At 41.0% G+C, this 12,814-nt stretch overlaps 1 protein-coding gene across 1 annotated transcript; it reads right to left on the bottom strand.

Annotated features, from left to right (window-relative positions):
• Window positions 1-8,714: 8,714 nt before the first annotated feature.
• LOC121603068 (DDB1- and CUL4-associated factor 13-like) lies at window positions 8,715-10,210 on the bottom strand. The gene is made up of 2 exons (XM_041931801.1): window positions 10,095-10,210; window positions 8,715-10,019 (listed from the first exon to the last, which is right to left on the bottom strand). The coding sequence occupies exons 1-2, from the start codon at window positions 10,127-10,129 to the stop codon at window positions 8,789-8,791; spliced, it is 1,266 nt and encodes a 421-aa protein (XP_041787735.1). The 5' UTR covers window positions 10,130-10,210; the 3' UTR covers window positions 8,715-8,788.
• Window positions 10,211-12,814: the final 2,604 nt, after the last annotated feature.

Here is a 12,814-nt window from a genome sequence, read left to right as displayed (position 1 = left end):
TCAGAGTAGAGGATCCAGGAAGGACGATTCCCTCGAAAACCCGGACGGGGTACAGCCAGGAAGGACGAATTCCCCCGAAAGCCCAAGCAGGGCAGGCCAGGACGAAGGATTGTCCCCGCGAAAGCCCAAGCCAGGGCAGGTCAGGACGGACTGTCCCCACGAAAGCCCAGAGCCAGGGCAGGCCAGACGGACGGACTGTCCCCGCGAAAGCCCAAGCCAGGGCAGGCCAGGACGGACGGACTGTCCCCACGTAAGCCCAAGCCAGGGCAGGCCAGGACGGACGGACTGTCCCCCACGAAAGCCCAAGCCAGGGCAGGCCAGGACGGACGGACTGTCCCCGCGAAAGCCCAAGCCAGGGCAGGCCAGGACGGACGACTGTCCCCGCGAAAGCCCAAGCCAGGGCAGGCCAGGAGGGACGGACTGTCCCCGCGAAAGCCCAAGCCCGGGCAGGTCAGGACGGACTGTCCCCACGAAAGCCCAAGCCAGGGCAGGCCAAGGACGGACGGACTGTCCCCGCGAAAGCCCAAGCCAGGGCAGGCCAGGACGTACGGACTGTCCCCACGAAAGCCAAGCCAGGGCAGGCCAGGACGGAGGGGACGAAATCTCTCGCTTAAAAGCTCGGACCGAGCTCTAGGACGCTAGGAGAAGCAGTGAAAGGGAAAGTGCTAGTGGCGTGCGAGCAGAGGAGGAAATTGGTGAAAAGTTTCACGGAGCAGTGTGTGTCCATCGATTGGACAGAACCAGGAACCGGTGAGCAGCGAAGTGACGGAGAGTGATTAAAACAAAAACTGAAGCCGCAGTGTAGCAGTGAAGCAGTGCAGCAGCTCGGACCGAGCTAGGACGATAAAAGAAGCAGCAGCAGAAGTGTGTAAAAGTGCAGTGAATAAGAAACGCTTTGTATCGAAGATACGGAAAGTGCTAGTGGCGTGCGAGCAGAGGAGGAAAATTGGTGAAAAGTTTGACGGAGCAGTGTGTGTCCATCGATTTGGACAGAACCAGGAACCAGTGTAGCAGCGAAGCAGTGACGGAGAGTGATTAAAAAAAAAAAAAAAAAAAAAAAAAAAAAAAAAAAAAAAAAACGCAGTGTAGCAGTGAAGCAGTGCAGCAGTGCAGCAGTGAGCAGTGTAGCAGTGTAGCAGCGAAGCAGTGACGGAGAGTGATTAAAAAAAAAAAAAAAAAAAAAAAGTGAAGCAGTGAACAGCAAGGCGAGACAGCATGCCTCAACAGCAGTCGCAGCCGCAGCCGCAGCCCCAGCCGCCGCTGCCCCCGCAGCTGCCACAACAGCAGCCGCAGCAACAGCCGCAACAACAGCAGCAGGCGCAACAACAGCAACATATACAACTGCAGCAGCAGCAAAGGATGCAGCTGCAGCAGTCACAACAACAGCAACAGCAGAGCGGCGAGATGCAGACCAGCAAAACGGCGAAAAAGGTTGTGAGTACTACAAACGTTTTAACTAGATCTAAGTCTACTAAGGGGTCCGACGTAGACCCGTCAGAATTATATAATGTTATTGCGGAACTTAAAAGGGAGAACGAAGAATTAGTGCGGGTTAAAAGGGAGAAAGAAGAACTAGAGAAAAAACGGGCGTACGAAAGGGAAGAAGTTGAACGGTTAAAAAAGAAAACGCGGAATTATTGCGTCAAGCCAAGAGATGGAAGATTTCAGCTTAGGTGAAGAGGAGGAGGAAAATGTCACAACAATCCTATCGCAAATATACCGAAAGCCGAACCGAGCCCGGATTTATGGAGTTTATCAGGAGCATGGTGCAAGTTTTAAAGGAACGAACCGCAAGTCCTCCTAGGCCCCAGACAATGGACTTGCCAGAATTTGATGGCAACTTCAGAACTGGACGCGATTTAAAACTGTGTTTGATAAATTTAAACGCGAGGAAGATTTTTCAGCCTTAGAAATTCTAAGAGCCTTACAGAAAAGTTTGAAAGGGGAGGCAGCTGAAAGTGTCAGCGGAATGCTTTTCGATGAAGCTAACATAGAAGCCATCATGGAGCGCCTTGAAAATGAATATGGCAACCCAAATATAATTTACCAAACGCTCGTTAAAGACCTCATGAGCATAGATAACCAAACATGGATAACCCTAAAACTTTTCTTACCTTTATGCATGCAATCGACAATATGATAGGAAGTATGACCACGTTGGGTCGAGCAGATTATTTGCAAGATACTATGCTCATAGAAAACTTAGTGGGAAAACTACCGGTCGAACTAATGCGAAAATGGTATCAATACACTTTAAGTGAAAAAAGGGTTAGAACTTTAGGCGACCTTGCGGCATGGCTCAGACCCCAGGAGCAATTGGCAATCTTATTAAAGGCGAAGGGAGCAAAGGAAGCAGACCAACCGTCTTGCTCATATGCACAGCCCCAACAACGCGTAATTCAAGAGCCTGTCAAAGGCAAAGAGCAAAATGTTTCATTTGTGGCCTTGGTCATAAATTAATTGATTGTCGTAGATTTCAATACATGCATGTTAATGAGCGTTGGAATGTCATAAAGCAAGGTAGAATATGTGCAAATTGCTGTAACCAAACAAATCATGAATCGCGAACTTGCTACCTTCCACCACAGTGCAGAGAAAATAATTGCCACAAAAAACATCATACTCTTCTTCATAATTTTCGACCAAATACGCATACCGTTGAAAGATTAAATGTCCATAATCACAAACAATGTCTATTTCAAATATGCCCATAACACTTAAACATAACGCGAAACAATTGAATACATTTGCATTCATCGATACGGGTTCATCGGCTAGCTTGATTCTCAAGCAAACGAAGGAAGCGTTAAAGGCCACGGGTCCTAAGCTACCTTTATCATTGTCGTGGACAAACGGGGTACGTCAAGAGGAGCCCGAAGTGAAGTGATAAGTGTTAAAATTAAAAATGTCGAAGGAAAATTCCTAGATCTAAACGGGTTACGAACAGTGCAAGAAATGCGTCTGCCAGCTCAATCAGTCAACGCAGAACAAATTAAAACACGATACAAACATCTCGAAGATATAACGTTAGCGAGTTTTGAAAATGGTAGGCCAACAGTATTACTTGGGCTACCTCACGCACATTTGATATATGCACGACAAAGTCGCGCAGGCAAACCAGGAGAACCGATAGCTAATGAGACAAATTTGGGGTGGGTGCTATTTGGTGAAAACAATGAAATTCAAACACAATACACAGAAAAAAACATGGCTGAAAAACATGAGCTCTTTACCGTCATAGAGAACAACGAGCAAAAAATGTCCTTGCATAAACTTATGAGAGACTATTTCTCAACAGAAGAATTTGGGGTCAAACCGGGATCGGATAAATTGATCTCAAAATCAGAAGAAAGAGCTAATACGCTTATGAAAAGTACAATGAAAAAGGTAAATCTTGGTTACGAAATAGGTTTGCTTGGAAGGATGATAAAGTGTTTTACCAGAAAGCTATGAACAAGCCTTGAGACGCTTACAAGGTCTTGAACGAAAATTAGAAAAGGATAATGCGCTGAAGGAATGGTATCATGCAGAAATTGCATCATATTGTGAAAAGGGTTATGCTGAAGTTGTGAAGGATAATCATCATCAATTGCTCGGTAACAAAATAAATTATATTCCCCATTTCGCAGTGATAAATTATAATAAGCCCAAACCAAAACCAAGATTAGTTTTCGATGCTGCCGCGAAAAACGCAGGAATTTCATTAAATTCGCAGTTACTAACAGGTCCCGATGCAGTTGCATCTCTTTTCGGAATTCTTGTTCGTTTTCGCGAAGGAAGTGTAGGGGTTTCAGGAGACATAAAAGAAATGTTCCACCAGGTTAAAATAAGACAGCAAGATCAATCCGCACAGCTTTTCTTGTATAGAGAAAGTCCTACTAGTATTCCAAAAACATTAAAAATGAATGTAATGATATTTGGAGCTACCTGCTCACCAGCGTGCGCTCAATACGTAAAAAATGAAAATGCTAAGCAATTTATAATATTCACCCCGAAGCTGTCACAGCAATTATTCAAAATCACTACGTCGATGATTACCTTGACAGTTTTGATACAGAAGAAGCAGCTCTAGAAAGAGTAAGCGAAGTAATTACCATTCACGACGAAGCAAACTTTTTTATTAGAAATTTTATATCAAATTCAAAGGGCTTATTAAATAACTTGGCAGCAGAGCGTGTAAGTGAAAGCAGTTTATTAAAAATCACTGAAAAGGATCAAACTTACCCAAAAATATTAGGCCAATGGTGGGATACAGAAGGCGATTGTTTCAAATATATACTTAAATTTCTTAATATGGCCAACAAATTTACAACAAAGCGTGAAGTTTTGTCAGTAATAATGAAAATATACGATCCATTAGGATTATTAGCAAACCACCTTATAGAAGCCAAATTAATAATGCAGGAAATGTGGAGATTAGGGCATAATTGGGATGACAAGCTTCCAATTGTTATAATTAATCAATGGAACGCTTGGGTTAAGAGCATGAAAATAGTTGAAAAAATCAATATTAAAAGATGTTATTCCCAAACAAATCACAGCATAACTCGGCGGGAAATTCACGTTTTTGTCGATGCGTCCGACAAAGCTTTTGCAGCCATCGTTTATATGAGAACAATTAGTTCAAATGGCATTGAAGTCTCTCCTATAGCAGCGAAATCTCGCGTTGCGCCGATAAAGCCTTATCAATTCCCTGTTTGGAGCTGCAAGGTGCAGTTCTCGGAGTAAGATTAGCCGATACAATTTTAAAAGAGCTCAGGGTACACATTAACGACACGTTCTACTGGACTGATTCTAAAACAGTAATGGCATGGATAGCTGCTGCAGAACCAAAAAGGTACACACAATTCGTAGCTGCAAGAGTAGGAGAAATATTAAGTAAAACTTCAGCCGCACAATGGAACTGGGTTTGTTCAAAAGATAATCCGGCCGATGAAGCCACCAAACAATCATCGCGGCAATCCATTTGGTTAACAGGACCGAAGTTTTTGCAAGATCAGGAAATTCCAAAACTCGATCTCGAGTCAGAAACTGTAGAAGAAATGCAATCGATTTACCTTAACGCAATTAGCACAACGGAAAAATAGACTGGGAAGTCATAAATGTCAATTGGTGCTCCAGCTGGAAAAGATTGATGAAAGCATTGGCAATAGGGCTAACATATTTAAAACGACTTAAATCAAAAAACAAAGAAAGTCCAAAAATAATAGATAAGCCCATTTTAGACATGGCTGAAAATCTATTAATTAGGAAAGCACAATGGGAAGGATTTGAAGAGGAGGTAACAGCCCTTAGCATGAAATTGCCAATATCGAAAAATAGCAACATAAAAAATCTCTGCCCTATCATAGATGAAAACAACATTATGAGAGCAAATGGAAGGCTAGATAAAGTCGAAATTTTAAGTTCAGATACAAAATATCCAATTTTATTACCTAAATCTCACTATATAACCATGCTCATCGTACGATTTTACCATGAAAAATATCAACATAAAAAACCGAAACAGTAATTGCCGCCATACGCCAGAGATTCTGGGTAGTCGATCTTAGAGCCGTATTGAAAAGGGTATCAGCTATCTGCCAAAAATGTAAAAATGATAAGGCCAAGCCACAAGCGCCTCAAATGGCAGCGTTGCCACTTTGTAGAACAGCCGCATATTTTAAACCATTCACGCATACAGGAGTGGATTATTTTGGGCCACTTACTGTTACGATTGGTCGACGATCTGAAAAAAGATGGGGAGCATTGTTTACATGCCTAACAACCCGAGCTGTACATTTAGAGCTTGCCAACGATCTTAGTTCTAACACATTTATAATGATTCTAAAAAATATGCAGCATCGAAGGGGAAAAATTGCCCATATATATTGCGACAATGGTACTAATTTTGTTGGTGCTTGTAGAGAAATGGCACAAATTCAGCAAAGGTGTGCAACGGAAGGAATTTACTGGCATTTTAATCCACCGGCAGCACCACATTTTGGAGGGGCTTGGGAAAGAATGGTGCAAGAGGTAAAAAGTCTTTTCCCGTTAACAAAAGATTCCTTGCCCGAAGTAGCGTTGAGATCTTTGTTGATAGAGATAGAATTTATCATTAACAATAGACCGCTAACGCACATCCCTATTGAACACGAGGATGATGAACCTCTAACACCAAGCCACTTCCTAATTGGTTATTCCGGAGAGGCCGCACCTTCTCTTTTAGACATTGTTGAAGCCGAGGCATCGAGGTCTATTTGGAAAAAATCCAGACTAGCGGCTCAAAATTATTGGTTGAGATGGGTGAAGGAATACCTACCTCAATTGATATCGCGCGGGAAATGGTTAAATAAAGCAGAACCACTAAAATAGGAGATATTGTGACATTTCCGAACGAACAGGTTAGCGGTAGGTGGATAAAGGGAAGAGTAGTAGATGTTGATACGGCAAAGGATGGGCAAGTGAGAGCGGTAGTAATGCGTGTAGGAACCACGATGGTAAAAAGACCTGCCGCAAAAGTTGCTAAGCTAGACGTACGTAACGAAAAAGAAGAAAAGTAAGTTCAGTCGGCTCCTTTTTTGTTGTAACCCTCTACGAGCGCTTACGGGGGGGAGGATGTCGCCGACAGAAATGAACAAGGTCTAAAAATAGAAATGAACTAATTAGGATTAAGACTAGAACTAGGATGAATTCGGAAGTAGGATGAACTATAGCATAGGATTAGATAGGAAGGCCACGCCCACTTTATAGATTAGGACAGCTTGTGCGGTTAGTAGTTTAAGTAGTGTTAGTAATTAGGATGCGCGCGTAAAGTGCGTGGGCATAGAAGCCACATTAAAATAAGGGTGGGGGTATTCATGATAAGGACATAGGGCATAAGGAAACTAGGATTAGGAAAATTAGGATTAGGCATCGCTAGAGTAAGATAGCGGCGTAGAACGGCTACGCTGATATGAATGAATAAAGTAAGTTCCGTTCTTCCCTAAGAACAGTGTAGCGTTACTTACTCCGCTTGCATACGGGGTTGCGATTCCGTCACTGCAGACCTTCTACTGGGATTATTGCCCGGTTAAGGATACCACTACTACCCGTTATTGTATATCTATATCGTGTAAACGATTTTTTGTGTAAAATTAATACATTATCGAACATTGTTTCAAATAAAAACACGATATGATAGATTTCGACTCTTCAACTTCGGTTATAAACTTAAAATTGACAGATATTCGACATACGACCTTTTCGACTTACGCCTTGCGTTGGGCCTTTTTTTCGGTCCCAAATACAGTCGTATCTCGGGGGACACCTGTATTTAAAAAGGTTATATCAATCATTCGCACAGGTAAATCCACACCAATTGCTCAGTAGCCATTTATAGCACCACACCTGCAGCACCAAAGCTGTCTAAAATTTAATTTGTGAGCCATTAGAGCAGATTCGAGTTAAACTTTCGGAGAATCTTTCTGTTTTGTCCAGATTACAACAAGAGCCAATAGATGGCGTAATTGAAAAGCTGTGTGTGTTACAAAAGGTGTGTGTCGCGAAACAAATGGTTAAAAATTGACAGTCGTTAAAAATTTACCAGAGTCATTAAAAATTGCTCGAATTTGGCATCACGAATACATTGAATTCATTTGTCAATTTTAACGACTGGTCTTATGCCGTCGTTAAGAACGATCGTTAAGAATGTATACCCTACCAGCATTAAACGGCTTTGAAGGCATTCAGAAGGCATTTAAGGCCTTTGTCGCCTTAGAAGGCGAATAAAGATTTCAACCGAAACTTTCACGGCTGTAACGGGTTCTCTTCGAAATCTTTCAACTTTTTGATTCAACAAGAACAGATAGCTTGCCGCCATCTTAGCTTGTTTATATACTGAATTTGCACCTATACCAATGTAACTGCCAAATAGAGCAGTGACAACGCTTTTGCTTCCGAACCGAGAAAGCGTGTGTTCAAATCCAGATTTTTATGATCTTTTTTCTGCGTTTATTTCTTTTTAAATTAATTTTTTCTTACTATAATTACTTGAAACAAAATTTATGTGAAGCGAAATTAAAATAATACCTTTTTAAAAAAACATAATAATTACACTATGTTCACCGTTCATTATCAGGATGGGAGAAATATGTATCTCATTTTTCCTTTTATTTTAGTTATCGAAATGAGTTTGATATATTATTACCTTTCAATGAGTTGTTATTTAACAACCGAATAATGTAGACCATCTTTAATAAAGTGAAATAGCTCAGAGCTTAACGCAAGAGAACATAACACGTAAATCGTGCTATCGAATCTCACGCTCATATCTGGGAACACTACAACAGTGCAGTGCTGAAGACGCTTGTAAGGTTTTTAAACAAAAATGGTCTATCACTCTGTTACGGACGTCACAAGAAGTGTAAACTCAAAAAGTTTACGCTTGATTTGTATGGGAGAGCGTAAACTTCCTGTCAAAAGGTTATAGGTTTGTATGGCTGAGATCCAGTTTACTCATAAGTTTACGCCTCGTGTGACGTTCGCGTAAGTGTTAACTGAGAATCTCTCCAGTTAAAACACATCCAGTTAGCGGTCACCTACAGTAATTGTAATTGTACGGGTAAGTAGAATAAAGAGCAAACAAACAGTCTTTCAATGGGATTAGAAAAATGTTAACCATTGACGATGGAATGATAACCGATTGTATTAGTTCTGTAATGTAGCAATAAAAACAACATGTAGCAAAGTAGAACTAAATGATACATAATTTGTATTTATTGAACAAGATGACCTATTTCAATGCGGAAAAATTAAGGGAACGTTTGAGCTAGTGTTCAGATCTAACAACCTTAGTTTTAGCTTCTGCTACGTAAGGTACACTACCAGGCTTTGAATTTCGGCGTTTGTTTTCCTCCTTCTTTTTATTCTTAAGCTTTGCGGTGCGAATTTTAGCCTGTTGATTAAAAACGATTTTCGGTATCTGGCGATGCTGGGCGATACGTCTTACAGATGGATGAGCTGCATATTTTTCCTTGAGAGCAGTATTGTAGTTAAATGCATTCTTTTCACGCATTTGTAATGATCCCAATTTTTCGGCTGCATTTGCCTTCCATACACGAAGATTCATCTCATCGGATCCGGAGAAAATATATTTATTATCCATACTCCAGTTGACGCACGTGACGTGTTGCATGCGTTTTGTGTGGTATATTTCTCTACTATTAGCCTTTGCTGCGTCAAATATACGAATGGTTTTATCATAGCTTCCGGAAACAAATTCTCTTCCAGTAGGAGCATAATCTACCGATGTAACTGGGCCTACGTGACCATGGTGTATTTTTAACGGGTGTGTAAACCGCCTAATATCGTACGTGTAAAGATTATAGTCTTCGTTAGCTACAGTGAAATAAAATGCTTGCATTGGATTCCACGAAAGCTGATTAGAACGTAGAGTCATCACAATTTTGCGGATGGGGTTTGTTTCACGTTGATCATATAATATTATCCCTCGATCCGAACCACATGCCGCAAGAAGTGTTGTTTCGATTGGATTGTACTTAATGTCTTGCAGTAAATCTACACCCCATTTTAGTTCCTTCAAAGGTTCGTTGCGACTTTCGTCCCAGATATGGCAAGTTTCACCACTTGTTGCAAAGTTAGGCCCCTCGTAGCTGTGGGATAGCGATGCTAGAACAGTTTTAGTTATTATCATGTTCGCTGGCTTAACAATATAATCTCCTGTCCCGTTGATATTAAAATTCCATGTCATAATTTTCTTATCGTCGCCAATCGTAATAATGCTGGATTCGTCGGAGCTGAATGCAATTCCTCGACAATATCCGACATGGGCATTAATACTCATCATACATGTTTTATCAGCCACATACCACAGCTTGACATTGCCGTCGTAAGCACCACTCGCAATAAAAGATATTTTAGCGTAGTTCTTGGATATGATAGAAACGCCATCACAATGACCATCAAGATTACCGACGAAAGGCTTCGCAAACACTCTTTCCAGTTTGGTAGCATTCAACGCACGCACGTACTCCCTAGTGCTTTGAAATGGGTGTACTTCCTTATCATAATTACGGAAAGACTTGTGAATATCTTGTTTTGTCTCACGGACATACCTATCAGGGTTCCTTGTAATAACTTTTACTTTCATTTTAGTTAACACGGGGAACTGTAGGATGTTGTTCAAATCAAAACTAAAAACAATTAAATGTCTAACTATCCTCGTGCTCGATAAATGTCACAATTATCAGGCCGAGCTCTAGCAATTGCCGAATAAGACATCTACGGCTGCGCTCTGGCACCTATCGAACACGACATCCGACTCGAACAAACCCATATACAGTCTGTTCCCGAGTTACGCGGTTTCTGCGTTCCCGACGAATCCGCGTAACTCGATTATCCGCGTAAGTTGAATTTCACGTTTTTTGGCTAAAATACTATTGATTACTCGGATTTTTTTATTTTATTTAGTACTTTTATACACTTTATCATTTATTTGATATGATTCGTGCAGAAAATTCTAATGTTTCTGGCTTTTAAGCGGTTTTAATTTGTTAACCAAAATGCAATTTATAACAAACTTGAAGCAAATTGTACCGATTTGACATTTAATCTGTCAAATTTAGAAAACCGCCTATATCCGAATCCGCGTAAGTCGAGAACCGTGTAACTCGAGAACAGACTGTATTCATATGGAGGTGCATTGTCAGACACAAACAAACAAAAAAGACAAACATGTTAAATCCCATACATTTTTCATGTTCGATGCGTGTTCGATTGGTGCTAGAGCGCCGGGTAAGGCAGCGCTCTAGCAGCAATCGAACATGAAAAATATATAGGATTTGACGTGTTAGATAGGATAACCAACAAATTAAACATGTCAAATCCCATTCATTTTTCATGTTCGATGTCGTGTTCGATTGCTGCTAGAGCGCCAAGTGAGTCGAACAAACCCATATAATAATGTGGCGCGTGGCCACGCAGGTGACTAAGGCAACGGTAATCGCTGATGCGGGCGTGCGTGCGTTTTCTGAAAATGTATGGAATTTGACACCCGCTGCTGTCACCCGCTTTTATTGCAACCACATACGTCAGAATAAAACAAAGATTTTTCCGCACTCACGCCCGCACGCCCGCACGCCCACAGTAGCGATTACCGCTGCCTAAGGCCCGTGTCTGTGCTCTATCGCATGCGATTTTATCGCACGTGCTGTCAAACGCTTTTTCGTATAATATTGCGATTATTTGGATGATTTTAATAATATAACTATTATGAAAAATTAAGTTGAGATTGTTCTTACAAAACACCACACATTTAGTTTGACCGATAAAATCGGATGCGGCATCCGACGAAATCAAAATTTTTTGATTCCGTCGTACGACGAAATCGCACGTCCGACGTTATCTATCAAATCCCATATAAAATTTTGACAGGCCTTCCGATAAAATCGCATCCGATGGAGCACAGACACGGGCCTAAATGTTGAAAAAATATTCTACCTTTGGGAGCCACTGTGTACAAGCCTTAAGAGAGTTCGTCATGCGCCCGATGTTAGGCTGCGCTCTGGCACCAATCGAACACGACATCCAACTCAAACAAACCCATTTACAGTCTGTTCCCGAATTACACGGTTCTAAACTAACGCGGATTCGGATATAGTTGGTTTTCTAAATTTGACGGAATAAATGTCACATCAGTACCATTTGCTTCAAGTTCGGTAAAAAATACATTTTTGCTAGCAAATTGAAACCACTGGTTGACAGGAATATTAGAATTTTGTGCACAAATTATATCACATAAATGATAAAGTATATAAAAGTACTAAATTAAATCAAAGACTCCGAGTAATCAATAGAATTTTAGTCAAAAAACGTGAAATTCGACCTACGTGGATATTAAAGTTACGCAGATTTGTCGGGAACGCAAAAACCGCGTAACCCGGCGCTGTAGCACCAATCGAACACGACATCGAACATGAAAAAAAGGCCCGATTATTAAACACAAATTGTAAAGACAAGTTTTCAAAATCGGAAGATTTTGTATTATGACATCCGTTTGTGTTGTGAGTTGGAAAAATAAAATTTGTCGAAACACAAACTTACAAGCATACTGCCAAGATATGTATTATTAAACACAAACGGAAATCCAAAATTGTCAAACTGCTTTTTGTCACGGAAAGGCGCCAATCACAGATTGTTTGACCGACACAACACAACAATAGAGTTGTTGCTGTTGTTGTCACGGCAAAATATAAGTATTATATTTCAGAAATAATCAAATTTTATCATTGTAAACAAAAATACGTGTCCTGCCATATCCAAATCGCGATATGCTCGAGATACTGGTAACGTGCTGCTGTTATGGGTTAAGAAGCTGCTGTTATTTCCTTCCTCTGTTGTTCTTCGATGGTAGTCGAAAGATGAAGAGCTCACGCACCCGGGTTGCATTCAAAAGCATTGGATTCCAGCAACTTCTTCAATGAATGACTGCTTCAACAACCAACAGCATAGGCACATATAATTATCACATCTAATACAGCATACACTTTTAGGAATAACAAGGACTCGGAGGGCTCGATCTCCGCCAGAATGTCAAGGAAAATTTCCTTCGACTCACGAAAATTTTTATTAAATCTGAAATAAACTACCACCAAATGAAACATGTATAACACGGTTTGCACAAATGATTCGCATGCTTAACTCACGTTTGGTTAGAAAGCTGTAACGGGTCGAAAACCCTTCGAAGCAGTCGGCGCTGTTTGGCCAGATCTACCGTTGTTTCTTCTTCACTGCTGCTATCGTCACTTACAAAGTGGGAGAAAATCATTTCGATGTT

The sequence above is a fragment of the Anopheles merus genome, unplaced genomic scaffold (assembly GCF_017562075.2).
Source record: "Anopheles merus strain MAF unplaced genomic scaffold, AmerM5.1 LNR4000811, whole genome shotgun sequence".
Classification (NCBI taxonomy): domain Eukaryota; kingdom Metazoa; phylum Arthropoda; class Insecta; order Diptera; family Culicidae; genus Anopheles; species Anopheles merus.
The sequence above is the reverse complement of the archived record's forward strand: the minus strand, read 5'-3'. Positions and strand labels throughout refer to the sequence as shown.